The 17,783-nt window shown below is 32.5% G+C and overlaps 10 protein-coding genes and 2 pseudogenes across 12 annotated transcripts, besides 2 other annotated features; 9 read left to right on the forward strand and 3 right to left on the reverse strand.

Moving 5' to 3' along the window:
• Positions 1-1,402: 1,402 nt before the first annotated feature.
• TVAGG3_0287000 (glycine-rich protein family) lies at positions 1,403-2,717 on the forward strand (the record flags this gene model as incomplete). The annotated part of the gene is made up of 1 exon (XM_001583748.2): positions 1,557-2,717. One exon carries the CDS (start codon positions 1,557-1,559, stop codon positions 2,715-2,717), a length of 1,161 nt encoding a protein of 386 aa, XP_001583798.1.
• A 930-nt stretch (positions 2,718-3,647) lies between these two features.
• Positions 3,648-4,451, reverse strand: TVAGG3_0287010 (proteasome regulatory particle assembly; the record flags this gene model as incomplete). The annotated part of the gene is made up of 1 exon (XM_001583749.1): positions 3,648-4,451. The coding sequence occupies one exon, from the start codon at positions 4,449-4,451 to the stop codon at positions 3,648-3,650; it is 804 nt and encodes a 267-aa protein (XP_001583799.1).
• Positions 4,452-5,560: 1,109 nt separating this feature from the next.
• TVAGG3_0287020 (glycine-rich protein family) lies at positions 5,561-6,932 on the forward strand (the record flags this gene model as incomplete). Its single annotated transcript, XM_001583750.1, has 1 exon — positions 5,805-6,923. The coding sequence occupies one exon, from the start codon at positions 5,805-5,807 to the stop codon at positions 6,921-6,923; it is 1,119 nt and encodes a 372-aa protein (XP_001583800.1).
• Positions 6,933-7,079: 147 nt separating this feature from the next.
• On the forward strand, positions 7,080-8,516 carry TVAGG3_0287030 (glycosyltransferase 61 family; the record flags this gene model as incomplete). Its single annotated transcript, XM_001583751.1, has 1 exon — positions 7,150-8,514. One exon carries the CDS (start codon positions 7,150-7,152, stop codon positions 8,512-8,514), a length of 1,365 nt encoding a protein of 454 aa, XP_001583801.1.
• A 406-nt stretch (positions 8,517-8,922) lies between these two features.
• TVAGG3_0287040 (uncharacterized protein) lies at positions 8,923-9,468 on the reverse strand (the record flags this gene model as incomplete). Its single annotated transcript, XM_001583752.1, has 1 exon — positions 8,923-9,468. The coding sequence occupies one exon, from the start codon at positions 9,466-9,468 to the stop codon at positions 8,923-8,925; it is 546 nt and encodes a 181-aa protein (XP_001583802.1).
• A 170-nt stretch (positions 9,469-9,638) lies between these two features.
• Positions 9,639-9,739: a terminal%2Cinverted (terminal inverted repeat of Maverick-3 transposon ID:TVAGG3_0287050).
• Positions 9,639-17,783: part of a mobile genetic element that runs on past the window's edge.
• On the forward strand, positions 11,266-11,508 carry TVAGG3_0287060 (serine threonine-protein phosphatase family; the record flags this gene model as incomplete). The annotated part of the gene is made up of 1 exon (XM_001583754.1): positions 11,266-11,508. The coding sequence occupies one exon, from the start codon at positions 11,266-11,268 to the stop codon at positions 11,506-11,508; it is 243 nt and encodes an 80-aa protein (XP_001583804.1).
• TVAGG3_0287070 (uncharacterized protein) lies at positions 13,634-14,593 on the reverse strand (the record flags this gene model as incomplete). Its single annotated transcript, XM_051229020.1, has 1 exon — positions 13,634-14,593. One exon carries the CDS (start codon positions 14,591-14,593, stop codon positions 13,634-13,636), a length of 960 nt encoding a protein of 319 aa, XP_051098750.1.
• TVAGG3_0287080 (uncharacterized protein) lies at positions 14,611-15,012 on the forward strand (the record flags this gene model as incomplete). The annotated part of the gene is made up of 1 exon (XM_051229021.1): positions 14,611-15,012. The coding sequence occupies one exon, from the start codon at positions 14,611-14,613 to the stop codon at positions 15,010-15,012; it is 402 nt and encodes a 133-aa protein (XP_051098751.1).
• TVAGG3_0287090 (uncharacterized protein) lies at positions 15,032-15,184 on the forward strand (the record flags this gene model as incomplete). The annotated part of the gene is made up of 1 exon (XM_051229022.1): positions 15,032-15,184. The coding sequence occupies one exon, from the start codon at positions 15,032-15,034 to the stop codon at positions 15,182-15,184; it is 153 nt and encodes a 50-aa protein (XP_051098752.1).
• TVAGG3_0287100 lies at positions 15,204-15,787 on the forward strand (annotated as a pseudogene). The gene has a single exon. A coding segment is annotated over exon 1 (584 nt).
• TVAGG3_0287110 (His-Me finger endonucleases family) lies at positions 15,837-16,421 on the forward strand (the record flags this gene model as incomplete). Its single annotated transcript, XM_051229023.1, has 1 exon — positions 15,837-16,421. The coding sequence occupies one exon, from the start codon at positions 15,837-15,839 to the stop codon at positions 16,419-16,421; it is 585 nt and encodes a 194-aa protein (XP_051098753.1).
• On the forward strand, positions 16,459-17,320 carry TVAGG3_0287120 (annotated as a pseudogene). Its single transcript has one exon. A coding segment is annotated over exon 1 (862 nt).

Genomic DNA, 17,783 nt, shown 5'->3' on the forward strand with positions numbered 1-17,783 from the left:
GAAAGATGTACATCATTAAAAAGTATCTATCTTCCTAAATATTTGACAGTGATAGATTCTGATGCTTTCGCACAATGCACATCATTAACAAATATTACAATTCCAGAAAATGTGAAAATGATCGGATCTTATGCATTTTATGGCTGTAATAATCTAATAAATATTACATTTCTCAGCAATATCAATACTATAATACTTCGGGACAAAATTTTTCAAGATATTACAAATCCTGTTAACATTTATATACCTGGAAATTTTGATATATCTACTCAACAAACAAATGCATTTCCACCTGGAAGCCATTTATATTTTACGTGCAATACGATTTTATCTAATTCATGCAAGAATTTTTTTGGTCAACATTCTGTAATTGCACATCCAGATGAAACAATGCAAGTTGGCAATCAAGCAACAATTGATATTATAAATTACATCGCTATTGAAAAAATCTATTTAACTTACGTAGTATATCAAACCATAAAAAATGATATTTATTATCAACCGAAATGCCATTATTTAGTTATTTTAATCCCAAAATTTAATACTCACTCTATATCTTGAATGCACTCCTTATTTGTTCCCTTGAATTTATGGCATTTCTTTTGAATATTCCAAAATCAAATCAATAAAGGACCATTAATTAATTACAATAAAATTTTATTGTATTAATCTGAAATTTATGAAACACACATTCGTTTCCAGTATATATATTGTAAATCGTGTAGTGATATTCCGAATAATTTGAAAATATTATTTATTATGATTCATATTTCATTCCGATTTCCTTCGAATATGAATTCTAGTAATTATGAATATAACTATTATTATAATATAGTTAAAATTTTATGAACTTCGTGTCCAAATCATGGAGATATTGATAATTTTTAAAGTTTATTTTTTGAGTCACACATAAGTTAATGATGAATATTACAGAACATGTCTTCTTTAACGATTGATCAGGAAAATAACTCCACTGAAGTTATATTTATATCCTGAGTAATTATGCAAATTAGATATATGAATTCTTATGGGTGCATACTTCTATGAGATATTTTCTACAACTCTTTTTATATGGTGAGATAGAAGTGCTTAAACTATCTCATAAATTGAGAGATATTTCAAAATTGAGATGGTATTCGTTATTGAGCCAAATGACTGTCAATGATGAAATACATTGTTATAACCAAAGCTCTCAAAGAATTTGAATTCAAATCAAATGTAAATGAATTTGATGATCAGAATTCTATTACAAAACCGTTATTTTTGAGAGAGCAAAGAATTTAATTTGCTGAAATTTCAAGCGCAATTTGATTGAAATAGAATTCTAACCATTCTTCCAAAAATTGAGTATCGTAAAATGATTTGAATATTATTTTTTATTTTTATATTTTGCGGGTATTACGACATTTCCAGCTCAACATAATAAAGAAGATACTGTTAAATTGTTTTTATACTTTGGACAATGTCTTCCCGAGTCTCTTTTTCCGCATCAATTTTCAATCAGCATATTAAATTAATATTATTCATGAAATCAAGGCAAATGCATTTAAAAATAAATGCTAAAATACAAACTTGCAAATGTAAGTAAACTAGGTGCCCAAATAAATGTTACAATCGATGTTGATCGATATATATTCGATTATCCATGTAGTAGTAGCTCTGATTGTACAGATTATGAAGTTACATTTCCACCTGGTCTTTACAAATTCGAACTGTATGGTTCATCAGGTGGCAGCAAAAATGGTATCACATCATATCGATTTCCAAATGGCAACTGTATTTCAGCAGATATCGTTAATCAATTTCACGGAAATACACAATGTCGAAGTGAATCGAGTGTTGGTGGTTCAGGAGGTTACATTTCAGGTATTATCCTTTTAAGGAAATCTACGCCCTCGTATGTAACCATTGGGGGCAAAGGAAGTATTAATAAAGATGCTACATGTGCAAATGAAATAAGTTGTTTCGAAAGAAGTCTTTATTCTCAGGGAGGATATGGTGGAGGCGGCAGTACGCCATCACATCCTACCGCTGGTTCTGGAGGTGGCCAAACTGCTGTGAAGTTCATAGAAAATGATTTGTGGCATCGAGTAATTGTCGCTGGTTCTGGAGGCGGTGCTGATAACAATTATGGAGATTTTAGGGGCTATGATGATGGCTCAGGAGGTTCAGGAGGCGGCTTGATTGCACAAGGATGGTTTGAGAATGGTGTTTATAAGAATGATTATTTAGCAAATTCTACTTTTGGATTTAGTTTTGGATATGGAGAAGCTGCTCAGTTATTTGGCTCAAAGAATGACAATGGTGTTCATAAGTACTCACTATTTAGTGACAAATCAGGCTCCGGAAGTGGATGGTTTGAAGGTTTTGCAAGTCATGATCCAGACTCTGGCTCTGGAGGAGGTTCTTCATGGGCTTTATCTAAAGATGCATTCATTCCTCCAGGAAAAATTAACGCAACAGACGATTTTTTCACCTCTATTGGGAGTCGAGAATATGAATTTTCAAAAGCCGATTTTTTATTTACTAATGTTATTCATCAAGCTGGCATATGGGAAGGTAACGGTCGAGTAATAATCACAGTCCTTCAATATGAAAAATGTCCAACAATTAATTACTTATTTAATCTTAATTTGTTGCATGCTAAGATCAGTCATAATGTAAACCTCTCAATTTTATTGTCGTGGGAAGTATCTCAATTCCTTCAAAAAAATTGAAAAACTATTTAATTTTAAAAATATAATACTGTTAATTAGTTAATTAATTGGAGATATTTTTAAAAAATCACTTTTGATAATACTTTTGAGAACTTTAATTAAAAAAATATATTCAAAAATATCCAGGATATCAAGAGGGAATTGTTCCTTATGAGGTATATAGTTATGATGTATACCTCATAAGGAACAATTCCCTCCTTAAAATCGTAGACATTTTTATACTTATTAATCAACCATTCAAAATCATATTCCTCTGAAAAGTTATTTTATTAAAAATTTAGAATTTTAATAAATATAGAGTTTGAATTTCATACAATACCTAGATATTTTCAATAATGGGATTTGAAAACCATTCTCAAAAGTTCTCAGAAAACCTTTTTTCATTAATTTTAAGAAATCTGAGTATTAAATTAAGTGATAAATTCGTTTGACACTACTTTAATTTTTAAATTCAAAAAATTATATGTGCTTCTTAAAATGACTCAAAAAATTTTATTATAAAATAATATATAATATTAAAAATCCCACAACATTTTTACTTTACATAATCGTACTTTCTCGACGATTAATTTACACTCAATTTCTATCGTTGACCGAACTTAGCATGCAACAAATTTCCTTTTGCCCACATATATATTTTCACTTTCGAAATAAACATTTAATTTTTTTTTGTTTGTTTGTTTGTTTAATGTATGCACTATATAGAACCAATTATAATGATTTTGTTTGTATTGGTCAGTAATTAGAAGTTTTTTGTTGAATAAAACAAACAAACAAAAAAAAAACTTCTATTACAGCTTTTGATTATAATAGTTTTTATGCATTTTTAATGGATTTGACTTTTAATAATGGTCAACTCCCAAATTTTTCAAATACGCAAAAAATGTTCAATTTCAATTTTAAATAATTGTTTTACGCATTTTTTGCACCCTATGTAAAAACCTTAAAGAAGAAATTCTGCCATTTCGTTTCTAAAAATATTGTTGCAGGATGAAGAGCGGTATCCTCAAATTTATCTTTTTCATTGATATTTGCACCATGTGAAAGAAGAAATTTTGCCATTTCTTTTCTATCATAATCTACTGCGATATGGAGGGTGGTTCTTCCATAATTATCTTTTTCGTCGATATTTGCGCCATGTAAAAGAAGAAGTTTTGCAATTTCTTTATTATTCCATTTTGAAGCGTAATGGAGAGCGGTTTTTCCATAATAATCTTTTTCATTGATATTTGCACCATGTGAAAGAAGAAATTCTGCCATTTCTTTTCTATTATATTCTGCTGCTATATGGAGGGTGGTTCTTCCATAATTATCTTTTTCATCGATATATGCGCCATGTGAAAGAAGAAATTCAACTATTTCTTTATTATTCCATTTTGTAGCATAATGGAGTGGAGTCATTTTCTTCTTATCGATACAATTGACTCTAAATTTGTTAGATGAGGCAAGTAATAATCTGCAAACATCTGAATTTTGCGATTTACAGGAAAAATGTAGAAGATTCCTTTTACGATAATCGGTTACATCAGGAAATTCATTGTTTCTGATAATATCTATTGTTTGTGGAAATGCAGCGCACCATGGAAAAATAGAGCTTTTATCCTTCTCGAAAAGCAAAAATACGGCATTTAAGTTTTGATATTTGATAATATATTTATAACCATTGGATGTTTTGATACTTTGAATCCATTCTTTAACAACGAAATATTTATTTTCAAGGATATATTCAAGCATTTCATTATTATGTGAACTTACAATGTCCCTGAGACAATCAATATTTATTTCACAGTCTTTCAAACATTCGTTAATAATATCTGTATTTCGGCCAATTATTGAGTAGCGTAGACAATTCTGTGTTTTTTAGCATATTTGATTTGAAAGTAAGAAATGGAAAATGTTAACAGATCCAAAATAGGCACACGCTTCAATCAATGATAAATCTATAGAATAACAATCAAATTGTCTTGATATATCAGGAATTTCAAGAAAACATAGTTCCAACTCTATTCTTTTTTGAGTAATATATTCCTTGAATTTATCAATTTGATCATGCATAACTATAAATTCAATTGAATCCTCCATTGGGAATTTTGATTCCGAAATTTTATAAAAGTTAGCACCAATATGTTTGAGTATTCTGATGTAATTCTCTCTAGAATAATAATTGTATTGAAATGCCATGAGAATAATCTTTTCAAGTTGCTTGATTGAATGTTGATACTTCGTAATCAAAATGTTTGTAATAATATTGCACATACCTTCAATTGATTTGTTATATTTGATTTGGAAAAGCTTCTCGAATGCCTCAATAAAGTCAGCATATTGTTTTGAATAGTCTTTGCCAAGTGGACTTTGGATCATTTGACTGCACTTGACAAAAATTGTTTAATAATTTTTTCTAGAGGTACTAAAGATTATAGTTCCATGGCCATTCTGCAATGGAAATCATGTTACAAATGCCAGTTCCATCTTCTTTTTGTATAACAGATATAGGGTTTGACGATATTTTGCGAAATCAAATCTAAATCTCAAGTATCTTCTTTCCTTACTTGAGATACAAACAAAAACCTTCTTGGTCATAGCGTTGAAATCAATGTTTAGTTAACAGAATTATTGTGAAATACGTATTGATTGAATATGATGTTGTATTTTCAGATCAATTACTCATACAAACTTAAACACATGTCATTTTTATAAAATACACGAATGTTTATATATATTTTTATTCAACAGCTGATTTTCTACAGATTTAAAATTTTTCTTTAGGGATCAACTGATTAGCAAAATAACCTTATCTAAAAATTCATGGGTATGGAAGTTATCTATTTAAGCAGAGCAACACCATCAATTCTAAACAAAATAGATAACTTCGCTTTTATCGCTTAAATTATGTCCTATTGAGTTTCTTTTTCGACTTCGTATTTCAACTATAAAATAATAAATATGCTTCATGAATGATATATTGTTTATAATATTTACCAACATACATATGTATATGTTTCCGTTCAACTTTGGAAAGATAAACACTAAAATAATTATTAATCATGAAATCATTGAAACAATTTAGTTAAATGTGTTTAAAAATAAATGCTGAAATACAAACTTGTAAATGAAAGTAAAGTTGGTGCTCAAATAAATGTTACAATCGATGTTGATCGATATATATTCGATTATCCATGTAGTAGTAGCTCTGATTGTACAGATTATGAGATCACATTTCCACCTGGTCTTTACAAATTCGAACTGTATGGTTCATCAGGTGGCAGCCAAAACGGTATCACCTCATATCGATTTCCTAATGGCAGCTGTATTTCAGAAGAAATCGTTAATTTATATCGTGGAAATACAAAATGTCTAAGTAAATCGAGTGTTGGTGGTGCAGGAGGATATATTTCTGGTGTAATTTACATAAGGAAATCAATACTTTCGTTTGTTACAGTTGGGGGCAAAGGAAGTGTTGCCACCAAAGACTCTGAATGCTATGGTGAACCAAGATGCTTCGAAAGAAATATTTACTCTCCAGGAGGATATGGAGGTGGAGGAAGTACGCCTGCACACCCTAGCATTGGATCAGGAGGTGGCCAAACTGCCGTAAAATTCATAGAAAATGATTTGTGGCATCGAGTAATTGTCGCTGGTTCTGGAGGCGGTGCTGATAACGGTGTTGGCGATTTTCTAGGCAAAGATGATGGCTCAGGAGGTTCAGGAGGCGGCTTGATTGCACAAGGATGGTTTGAGAATGGTGTTTATAAGAATGATTATTTAGCAAATTCTACTTTTGGATTTAGTTTTGGATATGGAGAAGCTGCTCAGTTATCTGGTTCAAAGAATGTAAATGGCGTTCATAAATACTCTTCTTCTAGCGACAAATCAGGTTCCGGAAGCGGATGGTTTGGAGGTTTTGCAAGCCATGATCCAAACTCTGGCTCTGGAGGAGGTTCTTCATGGGTTTTATCTAAAGATGCAATCATTCCTCCAGGAAAAATAAAAGCAACAGACGATTTTTTCACACCTATCGGAAGTCGAGAATATGAATTTTCAAAAGCCGATTTTTTATTTACTAATGTTATTCATCAAGCTGGCATATGGGAAGGTAACGGTCGAGTAATTATTAGCATCATTCAATATGAAAAATGCCCAACATTTAAATACTTTTTAAATCTTAATTTTCTTTTGCCCATATATGTGTTTTCACTTTCGAAGTAAACTAGTTATTTTCAATTCCATTAAAATGATCCTCATTGATTTTGATTTAGCAAGATAAAATATTTCTGCAATATATTGATATGTCTTTTTGTTCAATATATATACCATATAGAACTGTTATATTAATTTTGTTTGTATTGGTCAGTAATTAGAAGTTTTTTGTTGAATGAGAAGATTGTTTCGGAGAAAAAAACTTCTAATTCCGCTTTTGATCATAATAGTTTTGATGTCTATTATGACAATAGTTGGTTTTTTCACATTCAATTTAACAACAGTTCTTGAAGAACCAGAAATTAATTTTGATCAACTAGTATTAACTGTTTCAAATGTTAATAAAGACTTATATTTCAGATTTGAAGGAGTAGGAGCTTCTGCTTATTCTCGAATTTATCCATTTTGCAAAGAAAATAAATGCGAAATTCCATTAATCATCGGAGGAGATGTCAAATTTTCTCTCATTTACCGCAGATTTCCGATATATACGAAGCATTACATAATTGAGCACGCTAAAATGAACTGTACAAACGAACCTTGGACAAATAGAATTTGTACTTTCAGAGATATATGCTATGCTAACAAGAAATATCATTTAATATCGCCATACAACATTACTTTTGAAGAAAAACTACTTTGTTTAGGTGCCAAAACGCCACCTGTAGATTTAGAATTAAATAGATTCGAAAACATGATAGATACATGGCATGAGAAGCCATTATTCGGTAGACACGTTGTCGCTCACTCATTTTTAGTATCAATATACTACAATATGCATATGTTATGGCACCAATATTTCGATTTTTTGCTTCCTTTATACCAAACGATGGTTAGAGACGGACCATTCGATAACAGATCGATTGTTTACTTACCGACATATGCTACAAGTTATCCTATGCAAACGAATTACCTTTCTTTGGGAAATAAAGTTGCAAAAATGGAATTAGACGGTTGTTTCGAACAATTAACAATGGGAATGGTCAAAATCACAGATTTATCACTTGATAAAGATGATCCACCTTATTCTTTCTGTAATAATTGTTCTTCAGGATTAAGAAATATAATTTTACGAAAAATGAATATAAATGACACATCAAAATCACCAATTGCTGTAATATTAGCAAGAAAAGGTAATGTGAGGTTTTTTAATGTCGATGTTGTTGAAAAAGTTGTCAAAAAATTATTACCAAAATATAAAGTCAAAGTAGAGTATTTTGAAAATGTTCCAATTGAAAAGCAGATGAAAATTATGTCTAAGGCTTCTTTGTTTGTTTCAATCCATGGAAGTGGATTGTCTCATATTTTGTGGATGAAGCCAGGTACATGCGTTATTGAACTTAAAACTTGGCTTCACACATGTAATGATTGGTATCAAAAAGCAGCTCGTGCAACAGGAATTCATTACATGGCTTATTATCCACATGAAACATTAGACAAACCTTCTTATATTTCACCATATTTGCAACATTGCATTGATAATAGAATCTTTTGTGGATCAAAGCATTGCAAAGATGCACTTCGTGATCAAAATATTACTGTTAATGCTGAGCGCTTCGAAAACGGTATCAAAGAATTCGTCAATAACCATCTCAAATGATATTTATTCATATTATTTTTTGTTTGTATTTTTTTATTTATAAAATATGAAATCAGTTATTTCTTTTTTTTTATATTTCATAATTAAAATCTTCAATGTGATATTTTTCAATGATAACAATGAGTTACATTCTTAGCTCAAATATTATTCCTTTGATATTAAAATAAGAGATTTATGATTGAACATATTTCATGGTTTAATGATAGCTCTGTTTTATCAAATAAAGTGAAGGAAAGGAAGACTAGAAGAAGATGATTACAAATAAGATACAGCAATGAAAAAATAATTAATGCAGTCAATAAAGATAACTTAAATTTCATAAATGGAATGACTGCTCTTCAATATGCAGTTAAGATTTTTTTAAAAAAAAATGAAATTAAGAAAAAAAAATATACTTTTAAAGTCAGTTTACAGTTGATTCTTTGGATTCTCTTGTTGTACTTGAGGATCTTGTGGAACTTGTCCATTTGCTTTACGCCATTCGCAGAAAGCGTTGTACTTCATCGCATTGACATGTTTCTTCTTGAATGAGTTTTCCCACGATTTGAACTGGACGAATTCATCAATAGGAATCTCAACTACTTGATCGGATTCGTATTTACAATGAGACTTCTTATCTTTCTTGTCCTTACGATCTTTATCCTTCTTATCTTTCTTATTATTCTTACTTCTCTTATCTTGATTTCTGCGGAGTTTCTCCTCCTTACGACGAAGCTTTTCTTCAAGCTTCTTCAGCTTGTTCTCCCTGTACTTAAGACGTTCTTCTTCTGAGAGATTGTTGATGAATTCTTCGCGTTGCTTGAGAACTTTGTTCTTCTCTTCGACTGCATGATTGAGTCTTTCCTTTTTCTGATCTTCTGTCTCACCTTCAACAGGCAAGAATGGTCTCCAGTCTACTTGTGGAAAGTCTTGAGTCTCTGGTAATTTCATTGGTTCAGGAGCTGTCTGAGACATAAGTGAATGTGAAGTGGAGCAAAATCCACTGAGCAATCACCAGCATATAAAAAATCGTTGGTAGAGCTCAGAAATAAATCCGTAAATTTTAAAATTTTTTTTCCCACTTCATAAATTCGGATCATTTACGATACAATTCATATCGTCGTAGACAAAATTTTTAGATAAATAAAAAAAAAAAAAAAAAAAAAAAAAAAAAAGGTAGTGGGGCTTCCAGGCACTTCGTGCCCTCTAGCCCCGAAGATGTTTAGTATAAATGAAGTTTTTATTCGGAAAATTGTTAGTCTTCTGGTGTGAATTCAGAGGACTCTTCTTCTTCCTCCATTGCTTCTGGGAAGAAGCCTTCTTCTGGGTCGAAAACATTATATAATGTGTCGCTTTTCACAAATTATATATGTTTTCATGTTTTGTCACTTTTCTGTCACTTTTCAGGGAAAAAACATTTTTATTATATATATAAAATGAATTTTACAAAACCACCGTTACCCTTCTTTGGAAATAAGAGTAGATGTAAAGATATTCTATTGAGAGAACTTAAGAAACTACCGAATGGTCTAACATTTGTAGATTTGTTCGGTGGAAGTTTCTATATATCCCATTTGTGCCATACAATATTTCCTGACTCAAAGATTATATGCAATGACTTCGACAACTATATGGACCGTCTCAAACATATACCAGACACAAACAATATATTGAAAGAGTTAAAAGAAAAGATACCTATAGGTAAGATGGAACGTATACCATTAGATAAGAAAAATATTGTGAGAGAGGTTTTGAAAAAAGCAGAATATATAGACTGGGATAGTATATCTGCTAGACTATTATATAGTGGTGCTATAAGAGTTCATGACATTGAAACACTTATGTCAAAAGTTTTATATCTTAACTAATAACAAATGTTTTCAAAGAGGACATAGAAAAATATATTGAGGGTATAGAGTTTGTGAGATGTCATTGGACAGATTTGTATGAAAAATATAAAGACAAGGAAAATGTTTTCTTTATAGTGGACCCGCCGTTCTATAACACATGGGATTTCAATACCAAGTAGACTGGACTTTGAGAGACTCTTTAGAAACTTAGACGTTTTACATAACCATCCATGCTTTTACTTTACATCCGATAAAAGTGGTTTGGAAACCGTTATGAGATGGTTAGAGGACATACATGACTATGAGTTTATATATGACAAGATAGAATATGAGAGAGGTCCTATAAACTGGAGAAAGTGTCATAACAAAGAAATTTTATTAGTAAGTAAATGTGGTTTGAAATAGGACTACTTGTTTTAGGTTTTTTCCATTGTGTCATTTATTTATTTGACGTGGCAGAAAAGTACAGAGAATATGAAGATGAACCAAGTGCAAATGTTCAGCATATGTATCGTAAGAGATATTTTTTATCTAATATTAAATGGACGCACAGGAACTTAGCGAATGCACAGCAACCTGGACAACCAAACCCAGAGAATATTCCAAATGAAGTTAGAATACAAACTGCAATGGCAAACTATGGTCAAGTGCCAACAGATGTACAAATGCAAACTGCCATGTCAAATGACGCTGCGTTAGGTTTGCCACCATGGTATGCAAATATGAGATGGAAAGAGTTTTATACAAACCCTGAAGTGGGATATAAACAACTTTATGCAGATGACGCGAACACAGGAGTTGACCCAGAATATGTTTTCTACCAGAGGAGAAACAGAATGTATGAGTCCAGTTAAAGAATGCTATGGAACTCAACAGGAAACGTAAGAGACTAGGCGGACATTAGATTTTTACATATAGTAAAATGGGTTTCTTCAGTAGTATTGGAAACTTCTTCAGAAGAGTTGGAAGAGGTATATGGAATGGAATAAAATCTGTCGGAAGAGGAATTTGGAACGGAGTCAAAAATATTGGTAAAAGAGTAGGTCAGTTTGTTGGTATTATACCTAAAGACCCTGAACCAGAAGAGCAAGCTCCTGTTATACAACAGCCTGAACCTGCACCACAGTCTAGTTGGCAACCAAATCCAACACCTCAACCGTATTAAAAAATTATATTTTTTACCGTTCGATAGTAGTTGTATATGAAACTAAGTTCTAAGTAAAACGCATGGTATAATGGAATTATTCTTTTTCTCTCCATCTGTAGTAAACCATACTTGAAAGTCTGAAATACTTCCACTTGGTGGTTCGTATAACTTTGTAGGTTTTTCGTAAAAGTCATTTGCCAAGCATAAGAAAGAGTTTTGGGCGCCAGAAAATGAAGCATGAACAATAATAGCAGCTGGGTCGAAAACATCTTTAAATAAATATGGTTCATCTCTTGCATATCGACTGTAAATATTTGCTAAAGGAAGTTCGACTTTCTGATTTAACATTCTTTGCAAATAATACCATGACATTGCAGTGAATTCTGTATATATTTGTTCGTCTTTCTTTGGATTGTCTTCGTAGATTTGAAATGACACTTGTGAATTTTGTTTGTCATATACAATTCTCACATAAAGTGTGCTCTCGGTATTTGCATATTCATCAGCATATTTTGCATAACATGAATTTATTTTATCTTCTATATTTTTTAACGCAGTCTGTAGAGAAGATGAAAGGTCAACTTGTATTAGCTCAATTTCTTCCCACATTTTTCGTTTCCCTTCAGATATATAATCTATATGAAACCTTACAATAAATGGAAAACTTTTATCTTCTACAGACACAAACTTCATTCTACGAAAGCCAATAGCTTTTGTGACAGATGGTCTCTTAACCATCTTAATGGGTAGTCAAAACGATAGCCTTCATGCTTTACGGTCTCTGTCTCAAACTTTTGACCGACATTAGTAAAAAGTTCATCTAATGGTTTAGTTGTAGCAACTCTTGAATTTTCTTTTTCTATTGGAAGCATATTTTATCTACAATAAAAATGTCGAAAGATATTGCTTCCATGAGAGAAATACAACACAACCGACAACTCATTGTGCAAGCTCTAAATAAGAACACAACAAACTTTTCAAACTATTCTAAGATATCTGAGTCATTGAAAGAAGGAAACTTAAAACTGACATTAAACCCAATGACAGATGAGTTTCTGTTTCAAGACAATAAGAACCATACTGTCTGTATAAATCCAACAAAAGGAACTTTAAACGAGAAACCTATAGATGAACTTCTTTTGAAGGCAGATATTGACAACAAAGCTGACAAAGAGTATGTAGATGCAACATGAGACTATATTCTCGCATGGACAGATAGAACATACCCACAAAAACACCATACACATAACATCTATGACGTAGATGAACTACCAGCAATGTTAGATGACAAAGCGGATAAAACATATGTTGACAATAAAATGTCAAGTGAAGTGACAAGAGCTGACAAAGAATATTCTAAAAAGACTCATACACACGATTTCTTCGCAACTGTTGGTATAGAAAATATTGCAGGAACGGTTGAAGAACCTGATGGAACTGGTGGGGATGCATTGTATTGGAAACCTCCTAACTTTCCACAAGGTTTAACATCGGAGGATGACATAACGACGATGAAATACACTAGATGTAGAAATGTCTATGTCATGGAGGATGAAAACAAAGTTAAATTCACTGCTCAAGATTTATATGACAACAAAGCTGACAAAACATATGTTAACGATGAGTTAGATAAAAAAGCTGACAAAACATATGTTAACGATGAGTTATATAAAAAAGCAGACAAAACAGAGCTTCAAACATTAAAGACAGAAATACTTCATACAGTATATCCTATAGGTTCTATTTATACGTCAATGAACTCTACCAGACCAGAAGTAGTACTTGGTTTTGGAACTTGGACTCAAATAGTCGACAGGTTTTTGTATTGTGCAAACTCTTCAAAGGAAACAGGTGGAAGTAAAACGATTTCAGGTGAAAACTTACCTGCACACAGTCACTACATAGATTTAAGTACATCTCAAGCAGGTTGGCATAAGCATAGATATTGGGATTGGTCAGGAATGACAAAAGGTAAAGGATATGATGTTAAAGACGACGTTAAGTTTGCTATAAATTGTTATTGGAGTGACACTCAGGGAGAAGGAAACCATACACATCGCGTTTCAGGGTATACGCAAACAACGGGACAAAGTAAAGACTACATGCCACCTTACATGACAGTTTACGCATGGTATAGAATTGCTTAGTCGTCATTTTCAACTTCTTTAGCATATTCGTCTGGAGTTGTCTTATATTTGTTAGGAACTGTCTTTGAAAGTATACCACCTTGAACCTTAACAAGTTTGAAACGAGGTCTGACAATAGTAGTTTTATCTTCTGCTTGCAGTCTGTACATTTTGCCATGTTTGCCTAAAACTTCATAATATTCTCTTGTATACTTTCTTCTATTTTTACGAACACGAATGCGAGTACCTGTCGAGTTCCCATTGTTGTCATAGTCAATAGTATTTTCATATGGGTCGCGTTTAGGTATTTCTATTTTTACTTTGTCACCTTTCTGAAGTTTGAAGCCCGGCATTCTTTCTTGTTTGTCTCTTTTGACTAAATTGTTAAATATATAGTCTTTCTCTAAGTCAGGGTTGTTTTTCATTTCTTCGGGGGAGTGGTTTCCCAAACCTTTTTGTTTACGGCTATTGTAAATATTTAAAACTTGTCTCATCTTTGCCATGGAGAAGTGTCTATATTTGTCGTCATATGACATTTCATTTGCTTCACCACCTTGTGGTTGGTTTAAGTCTCTTAACATTTTTATACAACCGTCAATGACACCAAGAGCAGAATGGTTTTGGTCGACAATGAAATATTGGTTTACATTTTTTGAACGCAGATAGTTTTTTACATCATCTGATTTGAAAGAACTTTCACAGTCAGATGTCAGTTTTGTTGGATGGTATTTGTCAACGAATATTGTCAAAGCTGCTAAGATATCTAAAATATTTTTGGACTGTAATGGTATGGCTTCACAGTATCTTGTGTTTTGACCGACAAATATTAGCCAGTATGGTGGTCCATCTTCTCTATACCTCGGAATGTTTTCCAAGATATCCATAAACCAAGCATTTGGTGTTGAACTAAAGATTTTTACCATGAGTGCTTTCTTTGTTGCTTTAGAAACATACGGGTCCTTGTTTGAATTCGTCATTTTTTAACCCATAAGAAATGGGTTTATTTGGCGCATTAGCAGGAGTTGCATCCAGATTTTTGCCCGCAGTGGGAACAATAGCCAGAGGTGTATTTGGAGTTGGAAGGAAGATTTTGAGTACATTAGGTATACTTAAAGAGAAAGCACAACCTATTATACAAACTGTACAGAAAGGTTGGGATGTAGCACGAGATGCAGCAAATCTTATTCCAAATCCTGAAACAAGAGGAAAAGTTCAAGGATGGATGGACAATGTAGGAAGACAAGCAGGAAACTATTATAACAAAGCAAATGACTACTATAACCAAGCAGGACACTATATGGACCAAGGTGAAAGATTCTTTAACAGAGGATATAACCATGCACAACAGTGGGTAAACAATAACCAACCTCAACCGCCTCAAACGTGGGGAATGTAAAATTTTTTACCGAGATGAAATGAACAATACAGCATTGAGACAAATGGGTTCAAGATGGATTTGTCGACTTCCAGCAGTTACACCACGTGTTTGTCAAGTTCTTCCTATACCTCAGGAAGTTTTAGACCGACTTAAAAAACCTAAACAACCAGTTGAAAACAAACCAAACTAAAATTTTTTACTGAGATGAAATGACCGAAGAAGTTGAAACGGTAGATTTGACACCACAAACAAAAAGTTCAGAACCATTGTCAAAACCTGTCAAAGAACTTACAGATGAAGAGAAAAATTCAATAATAGAAAGTGCCAGGTCTGGAAATACAAACCCTAACTACAAAGTCACTTTTCATAGAAATGGAACGGCTAGTATCTCAAAAAAGAAACAGACTCTCACAAATAAAATATTGAAGTCTGAAGGAGTTAAAGAGACAACAGATGGGAAGGTATACTTCACTGACCAACAGTTCATTATAGAACATCTCATTGACTTAGAGTCGAAATATTCTAAACTTTACAACAAACACAAAAAGTTGAAAGGAAAACAAAAACAAATGGCATATGATATTTATGAAGATGTTGACGACACAACCATACCTGCAAGTGAGGTAAAGTCAGAGGAACCGAAAAGTGACGAAAAACAGATAGAAGAAGGTGAGCCAAAAACTGAAGATAAACCAAACCAAAGGTTAGTTTCCAAACTAAACCAAGTCAACCTTCATTAGCTGGTATGGGTTGGCGTCAAAGGCTTCTGGTAGCAGGAGGTTATGTAAAGTAAAAGAAAACAGTATATTTTTCAAAAAAATATTTTTTTTATTTTATTTGAAATGTACGCCGAGTTTGTTGGAACAGACCGTTGGGAAACTTGTTTGTTAGATGAGAAATATGAAATTCACTGTTGTGAGTCATTTGAAGTCAGAAACAAAAAGACAAAAAGAGTTTTAAGCGAATGGGAGCAAAAATACGGATATGCTATTATGAAGATGGGTGGAAAACACTATTTTAAACATGTTGTCATTGCAACTCATTTTATACCGAACCCTAACAATCTACCTCTTGTAGACCATATAAACCGTATAAGAAACGACAATAGACTTGAAAACTTACGCTGGGTCACTCGTTCTGAAAACAATAAGAACATAGGCAAAATTGGAGATATTGTATTCGAATTTGTCGACGAACTAGAAGATGAAGCAATTGAAATTACAGACTATGGTAAGCATACGTTGGAGTTTTACTACTATAGCGAAGAACAAGACTCTTTCTACTTTTATACCGGCGTAAACTATAGAAAATTACAAGTATGTTTTACTAAGGCGGGCTATGCTTATGTAAACGCTAGAGATACAGATGGAAAATACGTTAGACTATATCTTAACAAATTCAAGAAGCTATATGGCATACCATTTTAAAACATTTTTTAAAACAGTATATTTTTACATATATTAAATGTTTCAGGTTGAAAAACAAAGAACAAAAGTAGTAGATACAAAACCGTTAGACTATATCTTTACAAACGCCGGTAGGACTATATCAGATGAAGAAATTTCATCCCGTACTTACAGGTTTGACTATCCAATTCGTTGGCTTCAAAGTCCTTCAGATGCAAAGGCAATAGGATTTAGAAGAGTTTTGTTTTCAAATAGAACTAACGCTTTTATGTTTGCAGTATATTTTCATGGTCAGTATAGAGGTTCTGATGGTCTAATAGACAAATTTGACGAAATGAGAATCTTTACAGTTCGTTCAGACGAAAACCTTGAGAAGACTCTAAATGACTTTCAAACTCAAATAAACAAATACTACTGGGAATTTCAAGAAAAATACGATTCTTTACTAAATGGAACATACTATCTGAAACTAGAATATGACAAGATGAACTCCACCGTTTCATTTCAAAGGATTGAAATTAACCCTCCAAGAGATACACAGTTTTTATTTTGGGAGGTAGACAAACGTTCTTGGGCACAATTTCTTCGGTTACTAAACCAGAACGAACCATTACCACCTGACGGTCCGTTTAAATTTATACGCCCACCAACAGATTTGACAGTTTATAAAAACGTGTTTGACCCTCAAAATGTTATGTGTCATGCAAGTTTCAGTTCAAGCAACAATAGTTTTCTATGTATTGGTAAGGACTTTTATGACTTTGCTTCTAAATTCTACGAACCACCTAGTAACAGTTTCTCTGACTTTCAAGTTTGGTTCACAACAAATGTGTGTGCAACATATTATTCCATTGTACTATGACTTTTATCTCGAATTGTCTTTCATATATAACTACGGAAAAGTGCTGAAAAAGTATTGAAAAATAATGTTTTAGGTGAAGAGGTGACATCTCACCCGTTTTTCTCACCTCTTTTCTCACCTGTTTTCTCACCCGTTGAATTTTCATGAATTTTGTGCTGAATTCGACAAAAATGAGTTTTTGGTTGAAAAAAGAGGTGGAGCCAAAAAGTGGCTCGACCTCAAAACAAGCATTTTGTGAAGAATATACCAACCCGCGGAAAACAGCGGGTTGCTTTTTATACAAAATTCAACAGGTGAATTTTCATGAATTTCCTTAAGATAGAAAAAAAATATATTTTAGGCGACCAGGTCACTCGGTCACTCGGTCACTCGGTCAACTAACATCTTTTTGAAAAAAGTGTGACAACATGACATTTTTGACAACAACACAGGAAATAGATTTCATCGTATATTTTTTGTTAAGACTTCATCGTAAAATGTTTTGTTGAGACTTCATCGTATATGTTTTGTCGAGATTTTTT

This window comes from Trichomonas vaginalis, chromosome V (genome assembly GCF_026262505.1).
Source record: "Trichomonas vaginalis G3 chromosome V, whole genome shotgun sequence".
NCBI lineage: Eukaryota > Parabasalia > Trichomonadida > Trichomonadidae > Trichomonas > Trichomonas vaginalis.